General features: G+C 38.6%; 1 protein-coding gene across 5 annotated transcripts in view; it reads right to left on the minus strand.

Annotated features, from left to right (window-relative positions):
* The window catches only part of MAP4K3 (mitogen-activated protein kinase kinase kinase kinase 3), an 80095-nt gene that overhangs the window by 45149 nt on the left and 19135 nt on the right, over positions 1 to 15811 (minus strand). For all 5 annotated transcript variants that reach the window (XM_068675534.1, XM_068675532.1, XM_068675531.1 and 2 more), the window contains exons 4-12: positions 14910 to 14974; positions 12758 to 12813; positions 10520 to 10567; positions 8295 to 8337; positions 7709 to 7781; positions 5076 to 5207; positions 4721 to 4783; positions 4556 to 4637; positions 4340 to 4450 (exon numbers count right to left, since the gene is read on the minus strand). In XM_068675534.1, coding sequence (XP_068531635.1) covers positions 4340 to 4450; positions 4556 to 4637; positions 4721 to 4783; positions 5076 to 5207; positions 7709 to 7781; positions 8295 to 8337; positions 10520 to 10567; positions 12758 to 12813; positions 14910 to 14974 — 673 coding nt within the window. The remainder of the gene's footprint in view (positions 1 to 4339; positions 4451 to 4555; positions 4638 to 4720; positions 4784 to 5075; positions 5208 to 7708; positions 7782 to 8294; positions 8338 to 10519; positions 10568 to 12757; positions 12814 to 14909; positions 14975 to 15811) is intronic.

Genomic DNA, 15811 nt, shown 5'->3' on the forward strand with positions numbered 1-15811 from the left:
GTAGCTTTCTTTTCCTTGACCCTGTTGGATTTTTACTTTTCTTTCCTATCTACTACTGCAGGTTTTCTTGTATTCACAAATACAAGACCAACTGACTGATGTGTAAAATGAGGCCCCAAAATCAGCAACAGAAATCCTAATTAAATCCTAATTGTGTTTTCAGTATGTCCTCTGTTATGAAATCTTACTCTCAAAAAAAAAATAAATTAAACTTTCTCCCAAGTAATCTGTGAAAACTGTATGTTTGCCATGTTCCTGTCTTGAATATATGGCAGCAAGACAATTTTTAATGAAGGCAATATGACACAGTAGTGTCAGAAATTTCACATGCTTGTAAGTTAAGTTTGCATCATTTTACTCATCATTAAGTTTGCTTTTACTCATCATTCACTGGCAACTTCTGACTATGAAGGGATGACAATTAGAGAAATTTAACTGGTATAATACCACAAGAAGTCACAAATGCTCTGCAACTCTGTTTAACCCTCAAGTATTATCTGAAAGCTTTATTCCCATCCTCTTTGCATCCAAGACAAGTGCCTTGCTTTATATTACAAGCCAAACATACGTACAGAGTGCTTCAGCTCACTTCTATGCTCGCTTTGGTCTTTTTTTAAACTGGATATGCTTCAAAACTGTGGGTGCATGAGAGAAAATGCAGCTCACAGTGAGGCTTGCATTTTTGGAGCTTGTGACAATCCTCCTCTTCTAGAGTTCTGGTTTGCCTGTTTTGCATTCTTTTGAGCTTTAAAAAATTGCTTTCTAGATACCTCAGGATACAGTTCAAGGTTTAACTTTTTTTTTTCCCACTTGAATATTTCAAACACTAAGCACTGAAAGGTTGCTTACGTCTAGTCCTTGGTTGAGAGGCACTGCCCACCTGCACAGGGTGTGTGCACATTTGTGATGCCAGCATCAGGAGCCAGGTTTAGAGTGGGTAGAAAGCATTTTTGCCTTCGCAGCATTATTTTCGAAGTTCCCTATATCCTGCCACAGATGTTCACAGATATTCACACTGTACTACGTGCAGAACCCGCCCTCACACTTCCTTTTCCTCGGCTAACAGAATTACTGGAAGTAGTCAAATCCTCATCGCTCTGTCAGAGGACAGAGTCTGCAATTCACCTTGAAAGACCTATGCTGACAACTTAACAACAGAAGCAGCTGACACCCAAATTGTGCCCGAGGACAAAGAAATGTAGGTTAACTTGCCAACACAAAATGCCATTTGGGCACAAGGTTAAGCATGGTACAGATCTCACAAACAATCTCATCCCCAAAACATACTGGGTGCTAAGACTCAGACGTAATAAAGAGGATTAAAGGGAACAGGCAGTTGCCAGCACCTACAATACCTTATTCATAAGGGAGTCCCAAATGGAAATTGTCTTGGAATTAGAAACCCACTGAGGTACTGCTCCGTTAGTTGGAATGAGGAAAACATCAGAAATGCCACAATCACAGGTATTGCTGCCAAACAAATACTCTCTGTATCCACGGGAGACCTTTCTGATTACATCCAAACAACCTGATTGCATTTCCCCACACACGCTGTTTCATCTTTACGACAACACTCCAGGCTATCCTACCCAAACAGTAACAAATAGCACTCCCATAAAACCTCCAAGGGCCAGGTGAAGAGCTAACATCAGTGGGTAGCAGCCTGCCTTCAAAAACCACAGCTAGCTAGAAAAGCTCCTGTGCCTCCAAAAGCCAATAAAAACCAAAGTGACCGACTATCACACACACAAAAACAAACCAGGGTGCAGGTCTAACGTTCAAGATCCTCCCCAGGGTTGTTTGTACTATGCCACGTTGCTTCTTTCAATTTTTGGTGGATGCATTCAGGTGTCTGCTACTAGTGAAGGAGTGGTCATTCCCCAAGTTCAGGTGAACATCTCCATCCAGCCTGTGAACAGACAGGTCTTCGAGAGTGTTCAACCATGTATAAAAAATACGGAAGTTTCTTACCCTCTTTGACACAAAGTGGGAATGACTGCAGTGTCAACCACAACTTTTATCTGTGACAGAATACCTGAAACACAGAACTTGCTCAAGATTCATAGATAATTTATCATCTGCTTTATGTGCAGAGGCAGATCACTCATCACTACTACACTCATTTATTTTGTAAGGAAACATTTTCCCAAGTGTCCCTATCAATCTCGTTTTGCAAGGCTGATTAAAAGCCTTGCTGGAAAGTATTCTGGTAATGAGGTTTGGGCAGACATTAGAAGTGACATCTAAATTGTCTATCTGATAAAGATGATCCAACACCATAGGTAATGGTATTTGAAGCCCACTGAACAGACCAAGGCCATGTGATGAACACAGAGAACTGGATTACGTCTAGCTCTGAAGTCCATGAACACAACAAAAATCCCACATAAGCCTCGTAAGGTGAACAACAAATGAACTTGCATCCAGAAGAATAAACTGAGAAGACATTCAAGACAACTTGCTCATCCCCTCAATACTGTCAATCCATACAGCTCCTTTATAAATGCTGAAAATATGCATTTTTCTCTGATCACTGTTGTGAGACAGTTCCTATTTTTATTTTCTCCCCAGACAAGACATAACTTTTTCCTGATACCAGGCTTTATAATGGGATAACTGACAAGTGATATACATTGGACAAGCGAAGAGACTTCTTAAAGGTAAACCAGAACGGACATAAGAACGAATACTATTTTGAAAGCCACAGAGAGCCATCACTAAAACGTGTGCTGAAGTGACCCCACACACGAAGAGAAGAGAGATTCTCCAGCTGAGGGGCCCAAAATAAAGACACATTCTTACTGGAAAATATGTAAAAGTGACACGGGGAAATGGCACATCAATGATTCAGTACAATTTCCAGGAAAGCTACTCTGTGCAAGCTAGCCTGACCCAAACACTTACCTAACATGAAGCATGCTGAAAACAGCTATCTTACTTCTTACGACAGCTTATGAAAGCCTTAATTTTCTGGTTTCTACAGAAATACTACTTTATGGGGGCCTCCTAGTTGTCTACCAGCACTGAACAGACAGTAAGGTAAGGAACACCACCTGATCCTCACAAAGAGCAGAACCGAGTTCCTCGGTGCTGTCTCCTGACAGAGATATATGGAATCAGAAACTTCTCTTGGGAGAGTCAAACACATTAAGAGTTTTCTTGCATGTTTAAATTAAATAAATTAAATAAAATTTAGTTAGATTTATTTTACACAGCTTGACTACTTGGAATTGCTTTTAAGAGTACTGACTATGCAATCTTTATGCCTTCCTCTCCTTCCCCACTTAAACATTGCACTCCGCAAAAAAAAACAGATTTTACTTTCGCTTCTTTCCAGCTATTTATTTCAACTTCTAAGGAAGGAAGAAGCAGATTCAGTGCATGTCAACTTGTCTTTGATTCTACAGAAACTACAAAACCTCATTTAACTTTCAAAATCTGAAAGTGGGTATCTTAAAGTAGATGCTTTTTTAAGCCTATATTCATTTGAAGACATTTTAGACTAGTTTATCCCTATTTTTTAAAAAAACACGCAATACACACAAAGCACAAATATGCCATAAATGAGTCGATTTGTGCCTAAAGGATTTCTTTTCCCCCATAAGAGGTAATTACTTAAGGAACTGTATACATCTGAGAAGCCTTCACTAAGATACAATTAAGCATGTTGACAGGATGCAATAACAAAATACGTCTTCTCTTAAGAATCACTTCAGTCCTGTGCTGTTTATCACCTTACATAAGCATGATATTTTTAACCTGCTGTTAAAGCAGAAAACCAGACTTTGCATTTGATAAAATTGTGAGGGAAATCAAGCCTCATATTCTAAGATAGAAAATAAAACCTGCAAGAAACACAGCAAAACAGTTGACAAAAACAACTACAGAATCATTATTCTAGTAGGAAAGTTGCTGAGACAGTAGATTAAAAGCAAAGAAACAAGTTATATATGGATATAAAGTGATTTTATGAATGCGTTCTTTGCAGATAAAGACATTTTCATGAAGAAACAGAAAGCAGGGTGCACAATAATGCAGGACTGGAGGAGCCCACATTTACTTTTGCACCATAAAATGCGGAAGGACAACAAATAAGATTAAAATGTTTACATCTTTCTTTAATCTTCTCTCCCTCAAACACAATGAATTTTGGTAAGTGTCTGGTAAGATCACAAGTCTACACATGGAACAAGAGAATAAACTGAAGTGAACAGAACCCTGCAGACCATTCTGAGATCACATTTCTGTGGCTCAACAAAAAATAATTAAGTATCCAATCAATTAGTTTTGTTGGCAAACAAAAACTCAAGCTGATTCTATGGTTAAAACGTATTCCTACCTCAGGATCGTCATCATCAAAGTCATGGTAAGTGGAATGATCAGGATTATTCATTTTATCCAAAAGTTCAATAGCAAGACTTCTATTTAGTGGCTGAGTAACAAAAGGATGCTGAAAGACAGAAGGAAAAAACACATTAAAATACCAATCAGTCATAGTAAACACATTTTAATTTTGTAACTTCAAAAACAAATAAAAAAATCACATAAATTTTACCTGTAGTAACTTTTCAGCTGTAGGCCTTTTCTTAGGATTTTTTGTAAGTGCCATTTTCACAAAGTGATGGAAACTATTGGACCTGTGAAATGAAATGGTAAACATTAGAATCACGTATTTTGCTGGACAATGGATTCTAATCTACTGAAATGTTGAAGTGCTTACCATTTCATTTTGTCCTTTAATTTAGGAGGCTGGAAGTTGCTTTTTGTCATTAGAAAAAGTGCTCTGAAAAAAAAGACAGTATTTCTGTGGTTTACATTGTGAGATGGATACACACACGCACGCACGTGAGACAGATTAGTAAATACATCATTTTGTTGGCAGTAAGAAGCCCATCAGTTTAAGAGATGCTACCAGGACACCACCACATATTTACGCACCAAAAAGAGTCCTTAGGATTGCTACAACCCAACATCCTTGCAGTAGCCCCAAACACCAGAAGCACACACAGCCAGCTTATCTAAACAGATTATTTATAAAGCTGCATTTATACACCGAGCTTTAACTCCTTGCTAACCTCATTGGATGTAGGTCAAACATTGGAGGCTGAAGTTCAGCAAGCTCTATAGCAGTTATTCCAACTGCCCACAGATCACAGAGTTGGTTATAGCCACCTTTTCTTTCCACTGCAGCAACTTCTGGTGCCATCCTAAATGAGGGAAGATGTCTTGGTTTAGATACACTTTCCATCACAAATTAAACATTCTGTATGCAGCAGCGTGTTTTTTTTTTTATATCCCCATAGATCTTATTTAATACACAGCATATATATATTTTTCTGTGTATGTATATATACATACATGCATGCACGTATGCGTAAAGGTACATCATAGATATATTTCTTGATTTTGAACTTCTAAATTTTAACCTGTAGTCCACAAAACTGTGTCAAGTTTTTCCCTAGTTCCTTTTGTCCAAATGAATAAACACTGTGGTACTTGTTTATTCATCTGAAAGTAGTGATAGGCAAACAATTCCCACGTTAGGATCCCTCCTTCACTGTAGCAATGATTCAGTTTTCCTCTATTATCTTCCAGGAAGGAAGTGGATGAAAACAATCTTGTGCAGGAGCACAGGGAACTACCAGTGGACAACCAAACTAGAATAAAATCCAAACACCACCCAAATACACCCATGGCCCAGAAAGTAATCACATGACTTCAAAAACTCTAACTAGAAATGCAATGAAGACACGCTTTCTTCTCTCCTAAAAGCATAAAGCCTTAAGACTTATTGCCAGTTCTGCAGAGTACTTCTTGTTTGTAAAGCCTGCTTCACTGTTACGTCAAAGGAGCTCATTTAAGTCTACAAAGCAGATTCAGATCTTCAGGGAGAAAAATTTTACAAACATAATCAACACAAATAGGAATACCTAAATAAAATAATTCTCTAGGAATTGCGGCATGCTTTGGATTGCCAAAGTAAACTATGGATCTGATTGATATAGCCATATCGGATGTCAAGTGTTGAAGTTTTTAAGCTTTGAACTTCATTAGCCCAGATCACCTGAAAAGGACCAGTGGAATAAGAAATGCAACACAACGTAGATAAAACAGAAGAATGTCACCTAACGAGTGCTACAGTAAAGCAGCAGACAGCATTACTTAAGAGACATTTCAAGTGATGTAATATTTAAAACACAGGTGTGTTTTTAACTGCAGATTTGAAGGCAACATCAGATTTTTGTGGTACGATTTATTTCACGGTTGGCGTAAACTATATGTACATATACTTACACTAGAGTTCATTAAAAATATAATCAAAAAATGAGTTAGCAGTGCATAGGGGAGCCATTAACTTTACGAAGTCATGGAGGAGAAGGAACACAAGGGTAAATAGTGGGATTACTAGAACTGAAGACACTACACAGTAGTTTTGCCTTTCATTTCTCTCCCATCCCACCATGGTGCCCTTTTCTGCCCATACCTCTAACAATCGCTCAAATCTTCACACTGCTTACAGCTAAATCTTCTCCACAGCCTCAAGCTTTGCTTCCTCTCTTCTACTCCCCAAATCTGAGATGACTTCCAAAGACAAACTGGTGCTTTTTGTCAGTATTTAACCCATATAATGCTTTCATGATTATTGTTTAAGGTTATGGCGTGTCACTTGAGAAGCATGGCCCAGTTTGGAAGTTTCACAGCGATACAGGTCAGGACTGAAGTCACCCCAGACATCTCAGTCAGGAAACAGAGCCACAGTGCAATTACACAATCATGACCGATGGGTGTTTGCACTGCTTAGGAAGGGAAGTGAATCTGTGCCTTGGCGTGACTTATGCTACAGAAAAATGCTAAAAATGCTGTGCTTGAGTCTATTTCAAGACTGCATACTTGAATGTAGCTTTTTTTTTTTTTGTACATACATTTTTCTCGTAAATACTATGCTGTCACACAATAGAACTTGCAATATCTGTCTAGGAAATGTACAGAAGTGCTATTTTACAGGGAAGAACGTGCATCATTTACTTCAAGGCAAAAAGGGAACCATGTCCAGTACAAAGAGAAAGAAAAAAAAAAAAAAGGAAAAACCTTAACTTTAGGAGAAGATAAATTATGCAAACTAGTTGACTGAGGAAAGAATAAGATACAGTACAGACTGAACTCAAACTTAAGTTTCTTTTCTATCATTTTTTGTTGTGGTGGTATTTTGCTTTGTTTTTTGCCTTATATGCCTAAAAATAAACAAACAGAAGTCTTAGAGAAAACATTTCACAAGTTGCAAAAGAATCTGCAGAGACAAACAAATGAAACTCATTACCAGCTGAAGAGTTGCAGAAAAAAAAGCAGGTCTGGCATAAAAGGGAAGTAACCCAAGCAAGACACCAAAATGGATATTGGGGAAGAAAAAAATTTAAGATCAGAGTTAAAAACAAGACCGCAGACAGATTTAAAATCAGACTAAACTAAGATCCACTGGTCAATAGTAACAGCATAACACTGACAATATTCAAGTTTTTCAAGGTATTTGAATGTTTTTTTTTTGATGCTCAGCTAATTCAGGATGTAGCACAAAACCAGACATGATTCCATGAAAGTCAGACAGCCTTTAGTGATTAGTCAGAAAGACATAGCATGCTTTTAACATAAGATTTTCAATAGTATTATGTTCATTACTATTATATTAACAAGCAATTAAAAACATAGTTACCAATATGGGGTGCCAATAAATGATTTCCTTTTGGCAATTGTAGCTGTTATCTGCGCAGATACTCCAAAATCAGCTATATAAAAAAAAATAACAAAGAGTTAATAACTGATCTGATGCAATTCACTGTTTATGACCATGACAGTTTGGTTTCTTCACTTTTAAGAGTTTGCTAAACATACCGGAAATATTTAACAAAAAATAAGTAACAACAGCAAATAATGGAAGCTTGGTGATTCTCAAATTCTTTTGGTCAACCCCTCTCAGTCTCCTAAGAAATATGCAGACTGCAAACATGTCCCTCTTATCAACACAAGGAAGAAAAAGGCTAAGTTTCATAGAAGCCTGTGATTTGATTTTTTACATCTCCAGTACAACATCAGAATGTTTCACTTCAGTGTTCCAAAACCACACTCCAATTACTCCGAAGACATTAATGTGATGGTGCTGAGTGAGATATTATCAGCAAGAGAAAATGAATTCTAACATTCATTAATTCCTTACATAATTAAACAAAAAGACTGCTTAGACTGCACACAATTTAGACTGCACATACGGTTTACAGCTCAACAGATTTTTATTTACTTACCTAACTTTACATGTCCATTATCCGTTAAAAGAATGTTTGCTCCCTTAAAAGGAAAAAGCGCACTTCAATTAAAACATGCAGATTTCCCTGATATTATATTAAAAAAAAATCTTTTTGTGAGATCTAATGGCAAATAAGGGGTCAAAAGATAAATCAAGAATTGCATGTTCAAGGAAACTGTAGCTTTATCACGGAAATGTATCTGAAATTATCTACTTGCCATTCTGTGATATAATGGAACTTAGATACACAGGGTTTCTCATGAATTTCAAGTTTAGTATTCTCTAGTCCATGGTATTACAAAGTTTCCCATTGTACAGGAAGCCCTCTCCAAGAGCAGAATTATGATCATTTGCCTATGCGGATGAATTCTTACTTTCTTTTTTCTATTTACAGTGATTGAAAGGAAATAGGAACTCTAAAGGTCACGGCGGAAGTAATTTGATTTTCTTTTCATATGCAGGGGCTGGGTTTCTCTCATCTGAGAGCCATGATAATTATAGCCTTAAGGACCTCCCTTGATATTCAAGTGTTTTACACAACTATTTCCATCTTTCTGCAGGAGAGATTCTGTTGGTGCTCGATTGTAAGCACTCACTGCTGTGGGGCTATGTGCACCACTTCAATAATCAGCTCAATAATCAAAACCAACCCCAAGCGGCAGCTGATACCATAAAATTACCACATAAAAAGGACTGTGAACAAACCTGACTGGAAGAAGGAAACCAGTTACAAGCAGAACTGAGCAAAGGTTGGAGATGGCTAAGCAAAGCTGAACAGAGCTACGAATGTCAGTGCTGCCCATAAACCGGGCAGAGAGGCACAGCACATAGGGCTTTCCAAACATCATTTATATACAGGAAGGGGTTTTCACTGGGAAGAAATCAGACCTGCAGTCCTACTCCAGCCACACAACTCATTTTGGCAAATCCTGCACAAGTACAGTAAATGAGCCTTATAAATGGAGCTAGGTAAATAGTGTAACAGCCTGGCTAACATGCTCTTGACCTTGTCCACCTTTCAAGACTAACAGGACAGATACTCTAAATACATAACTTAACTACTGAGGAAAGCAAACATAACTCAGTAGTCAAGAGATCTGCAGATGAAAATAGTATTTTTCCACGCTCATGAGAACAGCTCGTAAAAAAAAAAAAAAAGCAATAAAAAACCTCACTGTAAGCATTCCAAGTGGTTTTATCAGCACAGTTCTGTTTAGAAATGAATATATATCCACTGCATCCCTACAGGATGAGAAGTAACGCTTGGGAAGTATGATGAAAAACTTTCAAGTTTAGTGTCCAAATTAACCTTTCATTTAAAAACAATTTTCACCATCGCTCAAAACCCAAATATTCTCCTGCAGTCAGTAAGAATGCACCTCCAGTTAAAGCTACTATATAAACTGTATCCCTAGTTTTCAAAAAAAAAACAAAAAAAATAACAGGGAAAACAGCTAAACAACAACAAAAATCACATGCGCAACACAGAGGAGCCCAGCAATTCACTGTCTGATTTCCAGGAGGGAAGCCTGCCAACTTTAAGCCAGAGACTGCGCAAGGAAGAGTTTAGAAAGGCAAATAGCAGGTAATAAAACTCCAAGGACAAAAAGTCAACAGGAAGTATCAGAAGGAAACTATTACCAGGGAGTATAATAGTATGAGCAAGCTACCATTGATACAGCTCTGTAGAGGTGAAGTTTTAACTACGTCGGTGCTAAGAGCCTTGATTCATGGTACCCTCTCTAATTTTAGTATGTGAGGGAGGAGACGCAAGTAGTCGGGGCAAGAACCATGCAGAACGGCAGCCGCTGCCCTGCAATCTGCTCCCCAGAAAAGAGGCAAGAAGCCAAAGCAACAGTTGTTTACTCGCTGGTTCAGCCGGAAGGGTACTTTGAGCTTCTTGGAAAGGTGGGGAAAACACAGAGCCTTTCCTTCTGCACAAAGCACACGCCCAGGGCCAGCTGAACACGTGCCGTTCTGGAGCATGGCTGATGCTGAAATTCTACAGCCCTGGACTAAATGTGTGTGCGGCTCCAGTCAAAAGAACGAACTGCTTCCATGCGTATACAAGTTTTTATTTCTGCTGGGTAAAATATATATATATATTGAACAGAAAAACCTTATAAAGATGATTTCCAAAACTGCTGTGTAACCATAAAGACCCTTAAGAGGTGATGGTGTAGGCTACTACAAAAACACAAATTCCATTCAGTTTTTACTTACCTTTATGTCTCTGTGCATTTTTCCTTTACTGTGAAGGTAATATAATCCCTGCATAAAATATTCACATAATAAGTTAGTCCAACATTTTTCACTTCATATGCATTTCTTATTTAATCAACAAACGTACTTAGGATCCATTTCAGTCATCTAAATGACTTCCTGTTTGAAGAAAATTCTTTCACTTCAGTCTATCTTAAATGCACTTGCCAATTCAATACACACAGTAGGGTAACAGCTAAACACAGGTTGGACAAAAGAATGCCAGCTACCAGTCTATTGAGAGCCAAATATTTTCTATTCAAACTTTCCTCCGGACATGTTAACTGTCGCCTTTCTAGACCAAGTTAATTAGTTTTAAATTGCCTAACGCTGCTCTATTCAACAGTCTGCTCACTGGATACCTAATGCAGAGACCTCGTATATCATTACAGGCTTCAATTAACTCCAGAACCATGCTAGCAGGCAACACCCCAGGGCTAACACCAGAGTTCAACCCTAATTCATGCATTTCTGCAGGAAGGGAAATTATTGGGCTGTCCTTCTAGGTCTCCATCAGGGCACCACAGCACTTTAGGACTCCGTGCCTTGATACAGGTTAGAAACTTGAAATGATGTGGAAGAATACTAATGAAGCTGAAACCCTGCAAGAGGATTCAGATGTCATTGTTTTTGACGCTCCAGGCTTATCTTTAAAATTCTCTTCCACAGGGCAAACTGCAGGTAAACATCCGTGTGGCTGTGCGGTCATGAACCTCCACAAGGACTACATTTCACTGCAGATAGCCATGTCAGGACAAACTTTGTTTCCCCCCCCCCCCAGCTACTCATGCAAGACATCACATAGTGGATTTCAAAAAAGAAATGAGAATTGTTTTCAATCATCATCATTTTCATGGATGGTCCTAACTACACCCAAATGGGGAAATGCTTGCTCATGTGACTTGGTGCTCGAGACCTTGAAGTATGGACATCATACTTCATCCTAAATATGGACATCATCCAAATTTAATGGATCCATAAATATGCATCATGCTGAATATGGACATCAAAAGCTACCTTCATGCATTCACATGAAACACCAGACTCAAGGAAACTGATGGCAAAATTAACATTGGCAAATTACTTGGACAGATGGACTGTACTCTTTGATTTTTCACTAGAAAGAGTGACTGCTAGATTATTAAATACAACAAGATACCAGAAACTATAAACATCATATTTGGTCAGAGGGTGGCGTAAGCATGCAGTTACAGACAACTGTAAAATAAACAAAAAAAAAAAAGCATCCATTGATAACACTTAGAAAATAAACACAAAGTAGCACACTTCCTTCTCATAATCAATTTACACATACCGGCCAAAAGTCTTCCCAAACAATAAAAAATTCACAAATTAAATTCTAGATTATTAAAACATTTCTCCACACTCTGAGAAGAACAAGAGGGATTAAAAATTCAAGTATCAAAATACTCCCACATGCCAGGTAAGCCAAGGCTTCATTGTAAGAAAAAAAAAAGTCACATCTTCAAAGTCAGCAACCTCTGGCATAGTGCAGAGAAATGGTCAGTGGCATGCAAGAGAGCTGGCTCAGGGACAGAGCTATCTTGAGAGAGTGTTTGTGAGAGGCAACAGCTCTCAACCGATGGCATTCAAGAGCTTCGCATTCAGTGGAAGCCAAGAGCTGCTCTCTCACATGGAGAGAAGACACAACAAAAAAAGCTGGTCTTCATGAAGTTTTAGTGGTGAGCTTAACATTTAATTTAGGAAAGACATATGAAAGCTAGCATGACCATGAGTAGAGGCTAATGACCTTAATTGGAACATCTCAAGTACAAAGGCATTCTTTTTTCCATTTTCTTTTTGGCACAGAACAACGATCAGATATGCAAAACTGGCTTTAAAAGTTTTCCTTCCAGCCTGCAATAACTAGCTTGTATTACAAATATAGACAAATAGACTCCTCCTCCCCCCACCCCACAGCCCTTAGAAAAAATAACAGCAGAAAGTAGATGTCAATTTTCCCTCAAATGATCCAGGATAATTTGGGGTTATGCAATTATATGAACCAGTTCTGGGCTATAATAAAGGACTTCCTCAGGAGGCTGGGAAAAATGTTAAACGCTCCAAACACTGCACTTCCATGGTATGATGTGTGTTTGGAGCTTCTGCTTCTAGATTTAAATATTTTTACATCAAATGTGAACTGTATACAACCACAAGAGCCTTAGAATACACTACCTGTAGTGTTTCTCTGCTAACATAGGCAATCTGCTGTTCTGAGAGTGGTCCAGTCACTGAAATGGAAAGAAAAAGAATGAATAAAGCTCAAAATCAGATGAGATACTGTCCTTCCCAAACCTCAATTACTTTATATTCACACTGATAGGATCTTACATCAGTAAGATTATCCAAGTGAAAGTGCTTAGGCTTTCCCTCAGATGGAGCATCCCAAATACTACCAGAAGGTTTTTAAAGCTCAAGAAGTGTCTAGCCCTATCGGAATGGAAATGAGTTACTTGGTACATGGATATATCTCAAAACAACTAGGAGGGGAAAAAAACAAACAGAAGCAGTGATTTAAGCACAACTCTTTCCCTTGCACAAACCCATTGTGTCCAGGACTTCCAACTGAGTGACTCAGAGCTGAGCTCAGGCCCCTTTGCGCTCCACGAAGTTCCTTCCACCCTTTGCAACCTGCTCTCTCCTCCCATCCTTCCTGCTGCTGTGGGACCTGCTCTCTGCTCCTAGCCTCCCTGCAGCCACACGACCTCCTCGTCCCTTTTCTGTACGAGCTGCCAGCGTTATTGCTCCTGGGCCTGCCACCCTGGGCACCTCCTCACACTCCTCTGAGGAGTCTCAGCAGCTTTCCAAGAGTCTTCCTCTCCTCCCTCCATAGTTCACCTTCACTTATATCTCTTAAATGAAAACAATTGCATTTGGAACAAATACATAAACCAAACACTGAACCACAAGCAAGGAACAGCCTGTGACTGTCCCCAGTCACCAGACTTTGATCCCAAAATTACAAGGTTTTATGACCAGACCAGCAGTCCTCACTATTTTCTCTGCAAAACCCGAGAAGCTTGCAAACAGAAAAGTTGGATGGGGTTTTGCAAAGGAGCTGGGAGTTAAAAATTAAATAAGATTTAAGCACCTAACTACTTAGCTTCTTCAAAACCCATGTTTATTTTGAGAAACTGAAGGCTAATTAAATTAAATTACTTATTTTACTTGAGATTTAATTGGTTCAATTGGAATAAAAAATTGGAACATGATTAAGATCGGAAAAGAACCTTTCACTCTAGCTACTAGCAGAGAAGCCAAAAAATCAGCTGCAATAGGAAATGGCTCCTGTAGGACATCTGCTCAGGCATTTAAGCAACATGAGCTCATTTCCTACTCTACAGGTGTTCCACAAAACAAAGCCTATCGGGCACGGTGCTCTGATGTTGATCACTGGTGAAGATATCAGGAATCAACAAGGCCACACTCAAAGGACAGCACCATGAACACAGTGTGAATTTGTGAATTGGTGCCTCGTTAACTGCACCCAAGTTAAACGTAAAAACACGTGCAAGCTGTTTATGCACGAGAAGGATGTGAAGAACCTAACATAGAAAATCTTCACGATTTAGAATCTGGATGGATTTCCTGCCTGAAAAACATCACCTGAAAACCACAGGAGCCAATACTTGTTTGTGACACAGTCTTCTCCTAAACAAGTCCTATTGCCAGGGCAATAAAAATCCCTTAAAACTGATTTTGTCTCTTGAAAACCAGCAATCAACTGGTCTTGACTTCATGCAATAGACTTGCACACACTCCTTGTTTCTTCGACCACTCATAAGCCTAAAGCAAATATCTAGGTCACTTCTGCTTCTCACAGGTCATGCGTAAAAAAGGCCCTTTTGGCAATACCACAACACAAACATACATAAGGTCAAAAGGACAAGAGCATCCATGTTCATCAATCCATTTATCTAAGTATCTGTAGGCAGCAGTATCGATTATATTAAAGCAAAGTTCAAAAGCTCAAACCCAAAACAGCTATGAAGTAAGGCAGTGCACTGGGATACAAGCTTTTTTTTTTTTTTTAAACTATACAACAGTGTCTAATTTTACAATCTTAGAAAAGTAGTGATTGGTATATGATCTGATGAAGGAAGGAAGGAACTTCTGTTGCTCAAAAAATCCACCCCACTATAGCTCATTGTGTTTCACAAAAACAACCAATTACGTAAATACCCAAGTAAGCTAAAACTGACCTTCAGTGGATTATTATGGATACTAAATTTAAGATTCATCCTCTTTGATTTCAAAACACTGTAATCATCTCCATTTTTTAAAACAAGCTTTACTTAGCTTTTAAGGAATTACAGTCTTGGCATACCATGATAAATATCTTGTAAAGAGCCACCTCCGCAGAACTCCATGCAAATCCATAGCTTGTCTCGTCTAAAAAGCGAACAAAAGTAATTCATTAGCTGTCAGAAACAAACTGTACCTATAAAACACAAGTCAGAGGACTCAAGCATTACAAAGCACAACATCAGGAGCTCTGTATTATGAGAAATACAAGTCAAAATAATATGATTTGATCTTCAGGTGATAATGAAATACCCCAAATATTCCAGGTTTGCTGGACTAATAGACACACGCACACTAAATTTCTTAAAGATGTGCTAGGAAAACGAAACATTCTTACTGAGTAGAGGCATAATAGTGGGTTCTCATTTCTTCCTCATTTTCACTTCTCCTCCACTTCTTTCAGAGCAGAACAATTAAAAAAAAACAACAACCAAAGAACAAAGAAACAAACCCAAACATAGAAAATCCCTAGGGATATCTATCAACTCAATTTCTTTCAAAACAAATGGAGTGAAACACTAGCACTGGAGTCAAAGCTAGGCAGAGTGGAACCTGTATAAGGGATGACTACTTAGATGACATCTTTTCCCTCAGAAATACCTGTGGATATTTTAGGTGGCAGGAGGCACAAGGTATCTTTGATTTCTCTGGCAGAGATAATCAATTCAGTTTGACTCACTGTACCACACTAAAAGGTGCTTTCCAAAACCAGAGAGTGGGCTGAAGGATTCAGAGAAACAGCCAAGTACAAAAAGTGTAGTTAGGGTTTTCATCTTCCACCTTCACTTACTATTTTTCACTGATGAGACAGATGTCACAAGTGTGAATGCAGAGGGGCATCCCAGAGATCAGAAGATTTAGGGCATGCCTGCTCATTCCTGGCCGTCAAAACACACAGGTGAGAAAAAAAACAACCACCTTAGG

Source organism: Anas acuta, chromosome 3, assembly GCF_963932015.1.
Source record: "Anas acuta chromosome 3, bAnaAcu1.1, whole genome shotgun sequence".
Taxonomy (NCBI): domain Eukaryota; kingdom Metazoa; phylum Chordata; class Aves; order Anseriformes; family Anatidae; genus Anas; species Anas acuta.